Source organism: Carassius carassius, chromosome 4, assembly GCF_963082965.1.
Source record: "Carassius carassius chromosome 4, fCarCar2.1, whole genome shotgun sequence".
In the NCBI taxonomy this organism is placed as follows: domain Eukaryota; kingdom Metazoa; phylum Chordata; class Actinopteri; order Cypriniformes; family Cyprinidae; genus Carassius; species Carassius carassius.
Genome location: NC_081758.1, coordinates 33162779 through 33177297, shown reverse-complemented (window position 1 = coordinate 33177297; position 14519 = coordinate 33162779). Strand labels below are relative to the sequence as shown.

The 14519-nt window shown below is 38.0% G+C and overlaps 1 protein-coding gene across 2 annotated transcripts; it reads right to left on the bottom strand.

Annotated features, from left to right (window-relative positions):
• Positions 1 to 980: 980 nt before the first annotated feature.
• On the bottom strand, positions 981 to 14095 carry LOC132139863 (apoptosis-inducing factor 1, mitochondrial-like). Of its 2 annotated transcripts, XM_059548522.1 has the most exons (19): positions 13889 to 14095; positions 12306 to 12436; positions 10268 to 10367; positions 10108 to 10134; positions 6944 to 7231; positions 6777 to 6842; positions 6054 to 6199; positions 5751 to 5881; positions 5521 to 5611; positions 5252 to 5336; positions 5093 to 5169; positions 4131 to 4239; positions 3173 to 3280; positions 2810 to 2898; positions 2564 to 2704; positions 2216 to 2358; positions 2007 to 2131; positions 1698 to 1888; positions 981 to 1604 (listed from the first exon to the last, which is right to left on the bottom strand). In XM_059548522.1, the coding sequence occupies exons 1-19, from the start codon at positions 13974 to 13976 to the stop codon at positions 1533 to 1535; spliced, it is 2208 nt and encodes a 735-aa protein (XP_059404505.1). In that variant the 5' UTR covers positions 13977 to 14095; the 3' UTR covers positions 981 to 1532. The 2 variants fall into 2 exon arrangements, with proteins under 2 accessions (XP_059404505.1, XP_059404506.1); XM_059548523.1 differs by lacking the exons at positions 6777 to 6842; positions 6944 to 7231 and having other exon boundaries at positions 13889 to 14094.
• Between the last annotated feature and the right edge of the window lie 424 nt (positions 14096 to 14519).

Genomic DNA, 14519 nt, shown 5'->3' with positions numbered 1-14519 from the left:
ACCCTCCAAATAAACACACACACTCCATTGATTTCTGCGTATTAACATGTCTGATAACAGGATTATTAATGAATCATAAAATCTGAAATAACACAAACACAGATGCGCTTCCACTCGTCAGTGTCCACAGAGGTTAAAAGGAACCCAGGCATCCTCAACTGAGAATTGCTGGCTAACTCCAGATTAATTGGCGGGGAAGCAGACTTTATGTGTGTAGGCCAATGTATGTACGGGTCAGTGACATCCACCCTGTTCATATGCTTTGCAGAATATCAGTCACGAGGAAGTTCATCTCGGAAACATCTGATCTTGTTTTTGTGGACAGATTTTGTCCCTGCATCCTGGTGCTTGTATAAAACTCATTGCCATCTATCAAAATACAAATTATATTTAATCAGTTAGCAGACACTTTTATCCAAAGTGACTGCGAAAGAACAGAGAACATGTATTCTCAATATTGTAAGTCAATACTGATGTCCAACGCCTGGATGAAGATATAATCTGTACATGGTACCCTCCTTAGTGATGATTAATGTGTGACAGATGCATCAAAATAACAATAACAAATAGTATTTGGATACATCAAAATAATTCATTAAACGTCAAAGGCTCAAATTTTATTTTTTCCATGGCTATCACTCTGCAGAAAGACAGAATGCGATTACTCTGACCTGTATATCAGAGCACTGAGGCATAAGGAAATGGGTCAAGGCTACTTTAGGGAACATGTTTGCAGGCAATCACAGGTTTAATGAGCCTTAACATATTGCATCTTCTCTACACATCTCAAAAGCCTCAGAGTCACCCATATCAGACACACAGGCATTCAGATTTCAACTATTGAATGTCTTGCACTTGAAAAGGGTTGCTAAGTTCCTCTGACCTCTGGAATGGCCAAATAATTACTGTACATTTACCATGTTGGCAAATGTTTTAACAAAATCCAAGCCAGGAAAAATTCAAATCAATCTCGAGACAAATTCAAAAATAACTTACTTTTATTTAATCTTCCTTTGTACCAGCTGCTTTAATCGTGCAGGCAGCAAACAGTGTGCTACCAGACGTCAGAGGAATGTCTCTCATCTGGTTTGGTTTGCTTCAAAATGCAACTTTATTGTGAAATTCAACAAAAGTGGATATCCTGTCTGATTTTGAAGAGGTGTTTAGAAAGGATGCATTCAAGAATTGAGAATTAAACATTTACTGACCTCAACAGAAAAAAAAACACACACACACAGCAACTTTTCAATACAAACAGTTGTGGATTTCCCTGGGTAGAAAATTGAATGGTACAGTTTTAACCAATCCATGGGCACAGCGCCACCTTGCAGTGTGGAGTCAGCATGGCATGTCCTGATCTCAAAGACTTTTGAGGTCAAAATGGCAGATGACAGGCTGGTGTAAGTCTGTATGTGTTTGTTCAGTGTGTATGTGTGTGTGTGTGTGTGTGTCTTCTCCCAAGTTTACTCCACATGGATTTGGGCAGAGTGCCCTTGACACAGTGGACAGAAAACAGAGAAAACACAGTTTGTTCAGTCTTCATGGATGTTGAAAAGCTTGGCCACCTCATTAAGATCTGCATGTTGCTCTCCATCTTTGATTATCTACAAATACACAGACAAAACAACAAATAAATCTTTTTCAGAGAAACTCTTAAATGAAGATGGATGGAGAAAGGAAATTATATCTCTGCTCACCTTCCTTGCGATGGGCATTCTGTTAAAAACGTTCCAAAGTACAATTCCGACCACCACGTTGTCCCTCAGGTAAAATATCACTCCTTTCCCATAATCCTCCTTCTCCTGGACAGGACGTGGAGGGGCCATTGTTTCTGCTTTCAATGTCCCGGCAACTGCCTCCGTCTCACTCTCAGAACGGATTCCGGTGCCTGTAAACAGAAAAAATGTTGGTTTTGTTTGTCCGCTGTTATTGATGGGACCCAGGAAGTGGGAATCCACAAATCCATAGTAGTCTAGCAATCTACATGTCAGTAAATGTTTGCATACCTGATTGTTCGGTTGCAGCTTTTGGTGTGTCCTTGGCTGTGGCTTTAGCAAACACTCCCACGGTGGGCAGACTGCTGTCCACTATACCGATGGCCTCATATCCTACATCTGGACCTAGATCACTCCTGAAGACAAGGACATATTGTGAGTGCTTAATAATACAATTAAAAACTCATTAAAAGGGGAGTTTGTTGGAGATGTGTGGTCACCAGAACATCGACTGATGCCAGTAGGGTTTGCTGGCTCCGGTCATGTTTTCTCCAGCCAGTCTGCCGCTGACCACCGCGTGATCATGATGCTCTACGCGCCGGCGGCCCAGCTTGATGTCATAGAAACATGCAGCATCTCCTGCCTAGAACACAAACACAGAAGAACCTTATTTGTGTTGAAAAAATGTATGATGCAATCAGAACCAGTACAGTTCCTATGAAAACTGAACCAGCCATTCTTTAGGATCTTCTGGCTTACTCTCCTGAATACCATCAATATCAGTATTTTTAAAAGATCCTCTCTTCCCTTTTGTAAGTTTTGCTGGAGATGCCATCAGCCCTACGTACCACCCAGATGTTGGAGCGAGCCTGGAGCTCAGCATTAACCCGATACCCTCCGAAATCAGAGTCCACCTCTAGCCCAGCAGATTTGGCAAGTTCCACACTAGGCTCCAAACCAACTGCTGCTACGACGTGGTCTGTCTCAATCTAAAACAATAACATAATAATAATAAAAAAAAATCATATTACTTTGTTATTAGCAAACAAAAGATCTGGCTAGGTTATGACTGTCTGATGGATTAGCAGACTCACCAGTCGTCCATCCTTCAGTTTGATCTCCAATTTGTCATTTTTGTAGCTCACATTTTTCACTACAGCATCCATGATTATGTTCACACCCTCTATGAATGGTCAAAAGGTTAACTGTGGTTAGCTTAAACTTTTCAAAATACCTACATTTCATCTGGACGTTTACAGCTAAGGGAAGCAATTCCTGTGATAAACAGAACTGGGGGTCGGGGTGGGGGGACTAAAAACAATAGGTTTCAGGCAGGTCTCTCAAACACTGTCATTGATACAGGTAATCTTACTCCCCCACCTCAAAGCACACGCTATTTTTTTGAGCCAATGCCATAATGGGCTGCTCAAACAAATGTGCTTTATTCATTCTCTCACCTTTTCGGACTTTCTCAGTGGTCCAGTTACTCAAGTATTCAGGAAGTACTTTTCCCATGTTACCCTTCTCTGGGAACAGCTGGATCACCTCTAAACCAAGGTCAGTGGCTACAGAGAGGGAGAGAGAGAGAGAGAGAGAGAGAGAGAGAGCAAGGGCAAGGAAAAAGAGAGATGGGGAAATGTCAGCTGCATATTCAGTTAAAAAAAACAACAACAAAAAAACACCTTTATAACATAAGAACATGTAGATACATACAATCACTGACAAAGTTTTTGTTTTATGTGGCTGTATTTACTCAGTGCAACTTATAACATCAAAGTGAAAGATATAACCCCTGCATGTAAGGAAAAAAATTAATAACCGAGTTGAAAAAAGGATCACCCCCTTGTGTCAGTATGTTGTTAAACCACCTTTTGCTTTAATTATAGACTTTAGTCTGTTTATTTGTCTCTTCTAATTTGGCACATATGGACTTTGCAATATTTGCCAACTCTTCTTTGCAGAACTGCTCAAGTTCAGTTTAATTTTAATAGGTTTCAGTTCAATTTTAGCCTCATCTGCCTCAGAATCTTTAAGATGCGTTTTGGCAAAGCTCAGACTGACTGCATAGGGCCTTTCTAGAGGAGTGGCTTTTTTCTTGCAACTTGGATGTTATAAGGTGCACTGAGTAAATACAGCTGGATTAAACAAAAACTGTGGCTGTCTTCATTTCAGGCTGCAAAGCAACAGAATTTGATTATTTTAAAGGGGGTGATTCTTTTTTATACCCACTGTATATACACATTATTAATGATAAAACGGTCATCATTATTTATATATACAAGTTATAAAATGTATACACGTACTTTTTTTTTTTTAACCATCAACACTGTGACATTCTATATATATATATATATATATATATATATATGCACACATTTATATATCTCTGAATGACAGCTTAATGTTTGGACTCACATCTGCGACCCAAAGCACATGCTAGCTCGCTACCAAGAAACCCTCCGCCAATGATGGTAATGGATTTAACCTCTCTGGAGATCTTCTCTAGAGATCTAAAATCTTCAATCTACCAAATAGAACATATGACAGTTAAACAGATGTATATATAGAGACAGGGTTCTGTCCAATAGTACTTTTTTTCACAACACATTTCCATCACTTTTCCAGTCACTACATTCATAGATTCATTCTTAGTGGTGTGTGATATGCTAAGCTAAGGGAACATTAGAGATTAGCATAAGGTGAAGGGGAAGTCGTGGCCTAATGGTTAGAGAGTCGGACTCCCAATCGAAAGGTTGTGAGTTCGAGTCCCGGGCCGGCAGGAATTGTGGGTGGGGGGAGTGCATGTACAGTTCTCTCTCCACCTGCAATACCACGACTTAGGTGCCCTTGAGCAAGGCACCGAACCCCCAACTGCTCCCCGGGCGCCGCAGCATAAATGGCTGCCCACTGCTCCGGGTGTATGCTCACAGTGTGTGTGTGTGTTCACTGCTCTGTGTGTGTGTGCATTTCGGATGGGTTAAATGCAGAGCACAAATTCTGAGTATGGGTCACTATACTTGGCTGAATGTCACTTCACTTCACTTCACATAAGGGTGCCCTCCAGTGGTGTTTTGCACATTTACATTTATGCATTTGGCATCTCGTGAGATGATGTGCATATGTGCTTAATAAAAGAGCTCTTCTTATTAAACATCTTATTCTGGCTTGAAGTTTTAACTGTACTAACACTAGATCGAGGTATAATCTGATTCTGTCAACATAAAACGCCATTCGCAACCCACTTGATAAGCCTTATGTGACGTATTTTTAAAAAAATAGAAAATTCAATTTCATGTTGACTTTATGGAGGATCTCATTTGAACACTACTTTTCAATTCTGCTTTTCCTGAAACCCATAAATGTGCCATGAGACATACTTTTCTAAAGAGGGTTGTCCTCTTCATCACTTCCTCTCCAGCTCTCTCAATCACTTGCAGGTTTCGAGGCACCCCTCCTAAAACACACATACATTTTATAAGACAGTCAGCAATAGATTTTACACCTCTGCATTTGTTTATATTTTACATGCATTTTACCTGTGGCAATCAGGCACTTTTCATATGAGATCTCTGCACCATCACTCAACTTGACTTTATTCTCTCTGACATCCATGTGTACCACCTACACCACAGTTACAAAAACACACACAAACAGGGGTATGATGAGGACAAGTCATCTACATTCACTTATGCATCCATAAAGCATTTTTTCCTCTCGTGGGACCTCAGCTATATTCAGACTTATTCATGTGGAAGTTATTAAGAACACAGCTCAGTAACAAGAGATGCTGATGTCAGTTTCCCACCTTACGGCCCGTAAGCACAGCCACACCCCCATTCTCCACTTTAGCAAGATCCGTGGGGCTGACGTAGAACGAGGGAGGTTGGAAGTAAATACTAAAACAAGCATAAATAAATATCAATATCATAAAAATCAACCCAAAAAATCCTGAATTCAGAAGCAATTGTCTGAAACAAAGCCAGCGCATTAGTGTGTGGTCAGATCTTAGGTGGTCTGGAATATTCTGACACACACCTCCTCTCTTTTCCATTCCATTGTTTAAAGCGCAGTGTTTCAGTGGCCTTGGGGTCATCGGAGAACCAGAGTTCTTTAGAGAGAGGAGGTCTCATGTAGGGCAGTTCAGACTCCTCTGTAACAATCAACACCTGTCAACAATCAACAACAATTTGATAAAATTTTAGAATGGAGGTATCACAAAAGCACCAACATCCTCATATTTGGGGGTTCTTAACAAAACCTGTTCTAAAAGTATTGATTACAATATCCTGTGAGGTTCAGCATAATTCTGCCAAACTACCACGAAAATGACAGACTCACCCTGGCCCCAGGGTCACGTGCGCGGATAGACCTAGCTGCAGCGAAGGAAGCCGTGCCTCCACCAATCAGAAGATAGGCAGCGTGTTCAGGGACATCTGAGTGAGCAGCAGTGGATTCAGTAGCTGGATCTGGCTCAGAAACTGCAGCTGGTTAAATAAAGATACATTTAGTACAAACGAGCATTTATGAATAATTTGACCTGAACACTGAATTAGTGTATGCACTTAACATTATCTGTACAAGAATATGTAAGTAATCTCAGGAACACAGCGCTAGAATTGGGGAGAGATTAGAATTTTATTGTAATATAAGTGCAAACTGTACCCCAAGTAATCTGGAAACGTGGCTGAAAATCATAAATTTGTGACATTGTACCATTAGCATTGGCCTTTAGCATTACAACAGTCACACAAAACAACCATTGGAAGGAATTGAAAAACTGAGTTGGAAAGAATATAAGGCCTTGAAAAGAAGAGAGGACAATGTGGTTTATAAAGACAACAATGAATGAAGTTCAATGATAAAGGATATAACCACCCTAAAACAGACCAAGACATCATTTAGTCAACTCAAATAAAAGAGCATTTGTATCCATAAATATCAAAAGTGTAGTGACGGAAAGTTTAGAAATAGGTGTCCATATGTGTGAAAGAAGTAATTATCAGTATCTTTATCAGTGACATGTTTAAACTGATTCCCATCCAGTCAAAACTGGACTCTTACCACTCTCAGAAACAGGTGAAGCCTCCGGAACATGCGCAGCGATGATTACAGGTGTAGGTTTGGTTTCTTAATCCCGATGTAAGAGGAGAGGAAAGACATTAACCTCAGTTTCCAAAAATATTTCCTCTGTAAAAAACTGGATTTCCATGCAGATGCGTTAGGCTTACCAATCTCAACTACAGGAGCTAAGGGTTCTTCACTCTGCATAACTACTGGAGCTTCAGCAACAGGTTCTGTTACAGAGATTTCAATGAAGGGTTCTGGTACAGAGGCTTCAACAACAGGCTCTGTTACTTGGGTTTCCACAATGGGTTCAAGAATAGAATCTTCTACAATTGGTTCTGTAACAGGTTCTTCTACAACAAGCTCAGATTCCGTGAACTCCACAACAGCTTCTGTTACCAGAGGTTCTTCAACAGGAGCTTCTGTTAGAGTAGGTTCTTCAGCAACCGGCTCTAATACCACAGAATGAGCAAATCAGAAGAATGTTTGACCGTAAAAGAGAAAGCACCAAAACAATCCTCCACTCTATATCATTTGTCTCTTACCACTCTTAACAGGTTCTAGAGATAGTTCAGGAATGGAATCCAGAGGTGTTGGAGCATATAAAGCAGGATTATTAGTAGATAACTGACTAAACAAAAAACATCCCTAACATTTTTAATGCTCTAAATCTAAACATTTTCACGCTTTGATGGGTTGTAGGAGTGATTCATGTGGGGAAGTTTCATCCAGTGAAAATGGGAAAAATAATGGATCCAGGATCATAAATGAATTTGTAGGACGGAAAAAGAGGTAAAAACATAAGGAAAGGTTAGATTATGGATGAATGTGATTGTATCAGGGTCTTCATCTACTTCTTGCCATAGATGCAACATCTTCTGTGTGAACTTCCATTTTCCAAATTTGTGGAGGATTACCATGTTACCATGAAGATCCTCATATCTTCTGACATATCAAAAACTATCAGGATGGGACAATTCTCTGGAATATTCTCTTAGACTCCACTACCTTTACACTCTCTCCTTCCAAGAGTAAAAGCTCCTTCTTTGGCACTCATAGATGCTAGTTGATTCTGAGGCTGGGACAATGTGTCAATGCAAACCAAAAAGTACAGAAACTCATGTACATGTGCATTAATAGAATGTTGTTCCAGAACAAGTCCTGATGAGAGTTTCTCCAAAACATCATCTTCATTGTGCAAGTGGAGAACAGAACTGACAATCCAGACAAATGAATAGTCTAGCCATCTAAAAACCTTTCTAAACTTTTCAACATGAATAAAAAAGTAAAGCAAGATAATAAGCAAGACAAGACAGCTTATTTCAAAACATCTAAGAGTTAGTTGGAAACAAGGAAAAAGTAACAAAGAAAATAGAGGTGGAAATGATTGGTTGGTGATACAGACAATGTGTGATGCAAAATACACAACTGACAAATGAAAGACATGATGAAGAAGAAAAGACAAGCATCATGCATGTCCATCAACAATTAAAGAACTTCATAGATTATCGCCTCTCTCCAACCACTCTTGGAAAAATAGCAGAAAGAAAACTGGTACATGTTGTACCACATTAACCTCTTAACTTGAAAAGACATAGTAAGTGAAATTTAGAATAGAAACAAACGGATGCTCAAGCGGTTGGGTGAGGAACATCAATGGAGTTACCCACAAAGCAGTGTCAAATGCAGTCAAATGCCTGACAGTGAAGACAGTTCACCATGTATGAGTAAAAGCGGAAGGTCACGGTGACAATTCTAAAGATGGCTGAAAGTTTACATTTACAGTTCCTAGCAGATGCTTTTTAAAGTTTAGTGAACAAAAAAATGCATCTAATGCAGAACTGTTAGGTTTCAGACAATGTTAAAACAATGCAAAAGTCAATTAATAGGAAAATTACATAGTCACATGCAGTATGCAGTGTCCCAAGAAGCATGCACAACTTAATGTGACAGTTCATGTACATTTTACCAGTTTTCTATAATGAAAATCATGGCTCAGGGCAAATAAACAGAAGGGGGTTAGGGGGATTTACACTGATATAGGCCAAAAATCAAACTACCTTTTAAATTCACAATTACAACCTATACAGTATAGAAGGGTTGAACAGGAAACGGTGACTACGTATACAAGCTGATGGTTCATCTATCCAAATCTGGAACTCCTGTTATTGTATATTAATACACTGTAGAGGCACATCTACGCTATCATTCAAAATGTTGCAGTGGGTAATATTTTTTTTTATGTTTTTGAAAGAAGTTTCTTATGCTCACCAAGACTGCATTTATTTGTTACTGCTTTTACTTTTAAATTGTAGTAATATTTCACAATATTACTGTATTTAAAGAACTGTCTGAATAGGTTTTGAAAATGAAGTTTTTTAATTACAAGCCATTACTCCAGTCTTCAGTGTCACATGATCCCTTCATACATAATTCTGATATGCTGATTTGGTGCTCAAGAAACATTTGTTGAAAAAAAGTTATGTTGCTTATTTTTTGTGAAACGTAATGCATTTTGGTCAAAAATTACAGTATTTATCAGAAATATACATTTTGTAACGATGTAAAAGTATTTACAGTAACTTTTGATCAGTTTAATGCATCCTTGTTGAATACAAGTAATTCTTTAAAAAAAATGTAAACTCTTACTTTAACAATAGTGTATATGCATTTTACATGCACAACTAAAACTATTTAATTCCAACTAGAACATACAACAGAAGCTATCAGTTTATTTCTAAGAGTAGGTTAAAATTGGAATAAATGTTTGATATGACCTTTTTAATTCATTTTACTAAATAAACTGATTTATGTTAAGCAATATTAGGCTATGCACACACCAAAATGAAGACACTATACTAACAAACAGGAGCTGACTTGCTTATTGTACATAATACAATATAATATACTATTTAATATGTTCAGGTTGTTAATCCCTTTTTTAGACTAAGCAGAGTTAAGAATTCCCAAGAAACATCTCCTACTGAGTGAAGTGTTATTTCACCCTGCATGAACAGGACATTCTGTGAATGTTAATACCCATATATGCACCAGTGACAGTGACATATGAAAAACCAGAGCCATATGACCTCAGAGCACAACAGCACTGCATAACTTATCTCAAATGTTCATTTTAGGTTTCCAATCAAATGAGAATGTTGTCAGAGAGCTGGCAAATATAAGATAAATCTCGAGTTTTGCTTTTAATTCAGCGACCAATGTGCAGGGAGTGGACTACAGTGCTCTGTGTGTTAGGCTGTGAACAATGTGCATATATAGACAGAAAGATGGAAAGAACCTATAGCAGAATGTAGAAATAACCACTCACCTTCTTTTGATTCTGCCACAACTTCAGCTGAAACAAAAAAGACAACATGCCACTGAATTAAACTGTAAATATATAAATGATATAAAAAAAACAATAACTTCTAATTGAACGACCATGATTTATTATTTGGTGTGTCCATGTGGTTAGTGTATTTACTTACTGACAGCCTCAGCTGCTGATGGCCCTTGTTTTGGTCTGTTGGCGATATCTATCATACGCTCATTATATCTTTCCTTGTCCCCTGAGACAGTGCGGTACGCCTTTAAACACACAAACAAATAAACAACACCTACATTGAACTCTGCAAATCTAAATATCAACATTACAGCTGCTTGTGACTGATCAACTAAAATGTGAGAACGTTTATGACTGATATAAAAGCAACATTATTTACTACATCGAAGAAAACTGATGCAACTTATGATCCAGAGTTTGAAATGGAACTCTGAAATGGAGACTGAAATTTTGAGCATACTCAAAAAAAAAAAAAGTGTCTGCCAAATGCACATGTAAATTAACATTAACATGATTCACAAACCACATAAGCAGTGCAATTCTAATATAGGTAAAACTTGAAGCAATTTTTAGAGGAAATATATATTATGTGCACTGACAATATGGGGCTGGGTAGGGTTGCACCATCCATTCATAAGGACTGACCTAAATTAGAATGCAAAGTCCACACTACAGGCTTAGTAACTACTAGCTAGTTTGTAACTAAATCTATGCATTATTCGGTTGCACCAGTTTTTGGTAAGGTAGGATTGTAGCTAGTAGTTCGTAAGCCCTCCGTAAAGTAATGTTGCATAATATGACGTTTAACCTAAGACCCAATAGAAGCCTTCAAATATGTGAGCTAGTGTTGTCACGGTACCAAAATTTCAGTATTCGGTACCGATACCAGTGAAAATCCACGGTTCTCCGTACCAATTTCGGTACAAAAGCAAAACACAAAAATTTTGTCTTTTAATTTATGAAACATTTTATTTAAGGTAAATAAAAATTGCTATTGAAATTAAAACATGGAAGAAATATTGTGATTTATTTAGCTCCGCCCACTACCGGAGAAACCGGTATGTCTTCTGCTTGTTCGAAAATGAATATGAATAATTCTAAATGAACTCCATTATTTTGACAGGAGAAGACAACAAAGAATAGTTTACATATAGCGTGTCGATTCAGCGTGGTAAGACACTCGCTCTCTCTCTTTGCATGTGTGAGAAACAGCGCTATCAGTAAAGCAATGGTGAGTCTTGCACCTACACAAAGAGTTTACAGAGCATCAATTACAGGTGCGCTGTAAAGTTCAGATCGCTTGATGGAGAGAGAACTCTGAAGCTCAGATGCTGAAATTAATGCGCTTCAGTCTATGAAGTAAACAAACCTGCATGTCTCTGCCATTCATTAATTCACACAGAGACGCGCAGAACACGGATTCATATTTCAAACAACTTTTGCGGCTTAACATTTACAGATACTGGTCCATATGGAGATTTGATTTGATTAATTTATGCTAACTATGACAAATTCCATGACTGTACATCAGGGATAGACAACTCCGGTCCTGGAGGGCCACTATCCTGCAGAGTTTAGCTTCAGCCCTCATAAAAACTCACCTGCCTGTATCTATCTAGTAATCCCGAAAACACTGATTGCCTTGTTTAGGTGTGTTTAATTAGGGTTGGAGCTAAACTCTGCAGGGCAGTGGCCCTCCAGGACTGGAGTTGCCTATCCCTGCTGTACATATTAAACTGTAAGTTTCATTTTCTTGACTGGATTTTGAGATTCCGTTCTCGTTTTCTGCTTCGCGGAAATCATAGCGCTGAACCGGGTTTGAACGGGACCTCGGTACTACCGGTACTTAAAGAAACCTGGTACCGTCACATTTAAATTTTTTTAGTACCGACTTGGTACCGAAAGTACCGGGTCTTTTGACAACACTAATGTGAGCAGAACTTGTTTAGGGTTGTCGGCTAAAAGAAGAGCATATGATGCAGTTCATTCAGTCTGATATTTTATTCCAACTGTTACTCCTGACCAGATGCTTCTGTAAATATCTAGTTTATATGTAGAGATACGCTTCAGCTAAGTGTAATGGTCGCCATTTACGTCAAAACTACATCAAAAAAAAGTTGTAACTTGTGTACAGCTGGTGAATAAGCCCCAGAAGAATAAGCGAATCATAAAGGGATACTTACATAAACTCCTGTCCCCAGACATGTTGCTCCAACCAGGACATAATACAGAGTGTTTTCTCCGCCCCCTCCTGCTGGCCCTGATGACATCTGGGCTTTCTGTACCATCTCCAGTCTTCTCCCATGTCTCAGCACTGAGAAGTCAATCATAAAAAATATATACATATATAAAATGATGCATGTATGTATCATTTTCATGTATTTTATATAAATGGCATATTAAATGCAAGATGCAAGTAAACTGTCTACTTTATTGTTTAAAATAACTGTTAATAATGTCTAAATAATGTCAAAATAAGGATAAAATGTTCCATTGTTATTAAGCATAACAAATATATTAATGTAAAAATGAAACAACATATTTATTCTTACCCGTACATACTAACATGTATAAATGAATAAGTGGTCATACAAAAACTATTGAAACTTCTTGATGACAAAGCCTAGTGGTTCAAAGGATAATGCCAAAGATTAGAAAAGTTATATAATTGATAATTTGGGGCTCCTTAAATAGAGTAATTTTATCTCATCTAATGATTCTTATTTTAAACATTCCTTACAAGATATTTGGTATATAAACTATGTTACACTGAGTGACATTTTTTCATTCATGGGGAAATGTTTAAACAGGACACACTTTAATGTACGAAAAAAAATTAAAGCTGCTTTATTTCCAAAGAATATATGTCTGTAATAAAATATAATTCTATTTTTCAGGGTCACGTGAAATTTTTTTTAGCTTAAGGATATAAAACATTTTCGATATTTTGTGATATATTTTTTTTCAACTTGTAAATGAAATACATACATTGCACTACTTTTAGTCGTTTAGTGTTTGTTGCTTAGTTTTTTCTATAACAATTACCAACGTATGTGTGTATGATAATGTTTTTCCTAATATTTGTTCAGTAACGTACTGTAAAGTGTAAAAATCTGTGAAGTCGCGTAGTGTAAATACCTTATAGACAGCATCTTGCGACTCAAAAGAGTTACTACGACAACCAAATGTAAAATAATAATAAATATAATAAAATGCAACCTGTATCAGAGAAAATTATACATTTTAAGTCTAAAGTGCATGTATTTATTTAGTTAGTTATACCCCTGTAGTAAACCGGGAAGTATATAACGTTAGTTAACGGTCATTATTGTCTTGACCGCGTCATGGAGCTGTCAGAGCCACACGCGTGTGAAAGGCAGACTTATGTTCACCGACCTTGGCCCAAAAATTACTGCAGCTCTTCGTGCAGTCCTGCATTAACCCATACAAGCGTTTGCGTTACAAATAATCATTTTGACAGAATTCCCACGTGACTTTGTGTGGAAATGTGTCCATATGCGGTGTGACCGCAGACAGTACTGAATGAAACTTCAACAGTGTTTATATACTCAATTCAGTTTTGTTAATTTCAACTATCTACATGGTCATATAAAGTGCCTAGCATCTGGACAGCACGCACCAAACTAGACCTTTATCCTACTGGACTTGTGTTTTCATAGAAATTGTGCAAGCCTTTCTGCTAGAAATGAAGTTCACAAGTGATTAGCAGAGCCACAGACTTCTGCGGCCGCTTTCTTCAACTTGCCTGATTTTCTCGCATTCTGCAGACACAGAGTGGAGGAGGCTCGCACCAGGGGAGCAAGTTTATTCCATACTGTCTTGCACTTAAACATCTTAGCTCTTCTGTGCTTTTCGGTCAGACAGCCGGTTGAAGTTCACAGCCACGCTCACCGTGCAGCTGTAGCTTAAGGCCGGAGACCTTCTCAGGTCACACAGCTCCAGCAGGCGCTACCGGTCTCGGCTGACGGCCCGCCCTCTTTCTGCACTGATTGGCTGCGGCAATGACAAATTTGTGAGTGATTGGTAAGATTTTCTGTCAGTTATAATTTGTCAGCGTTACTCAATTGCCGATTGGTTATTTGTGGGGTACGCCTTAACGACGCCACATGTCTTGTGACGAGAGACCGCCCAATTACACTGTATTTAAGTCCCACTGTATTCAAGGTATATATAGTTTTCTTTCTTTAAAAAATGTAGCTTTATAACTGGCGTTTCAGTCATTTATAGATTCTATGACTTGAATTGTTTATATATATATATATATATATATATATATATATATATATATATATATATATATATAATACACTATGATATATATATATATATATATATATATATATATATATATATATATATATATATATATTTATTTA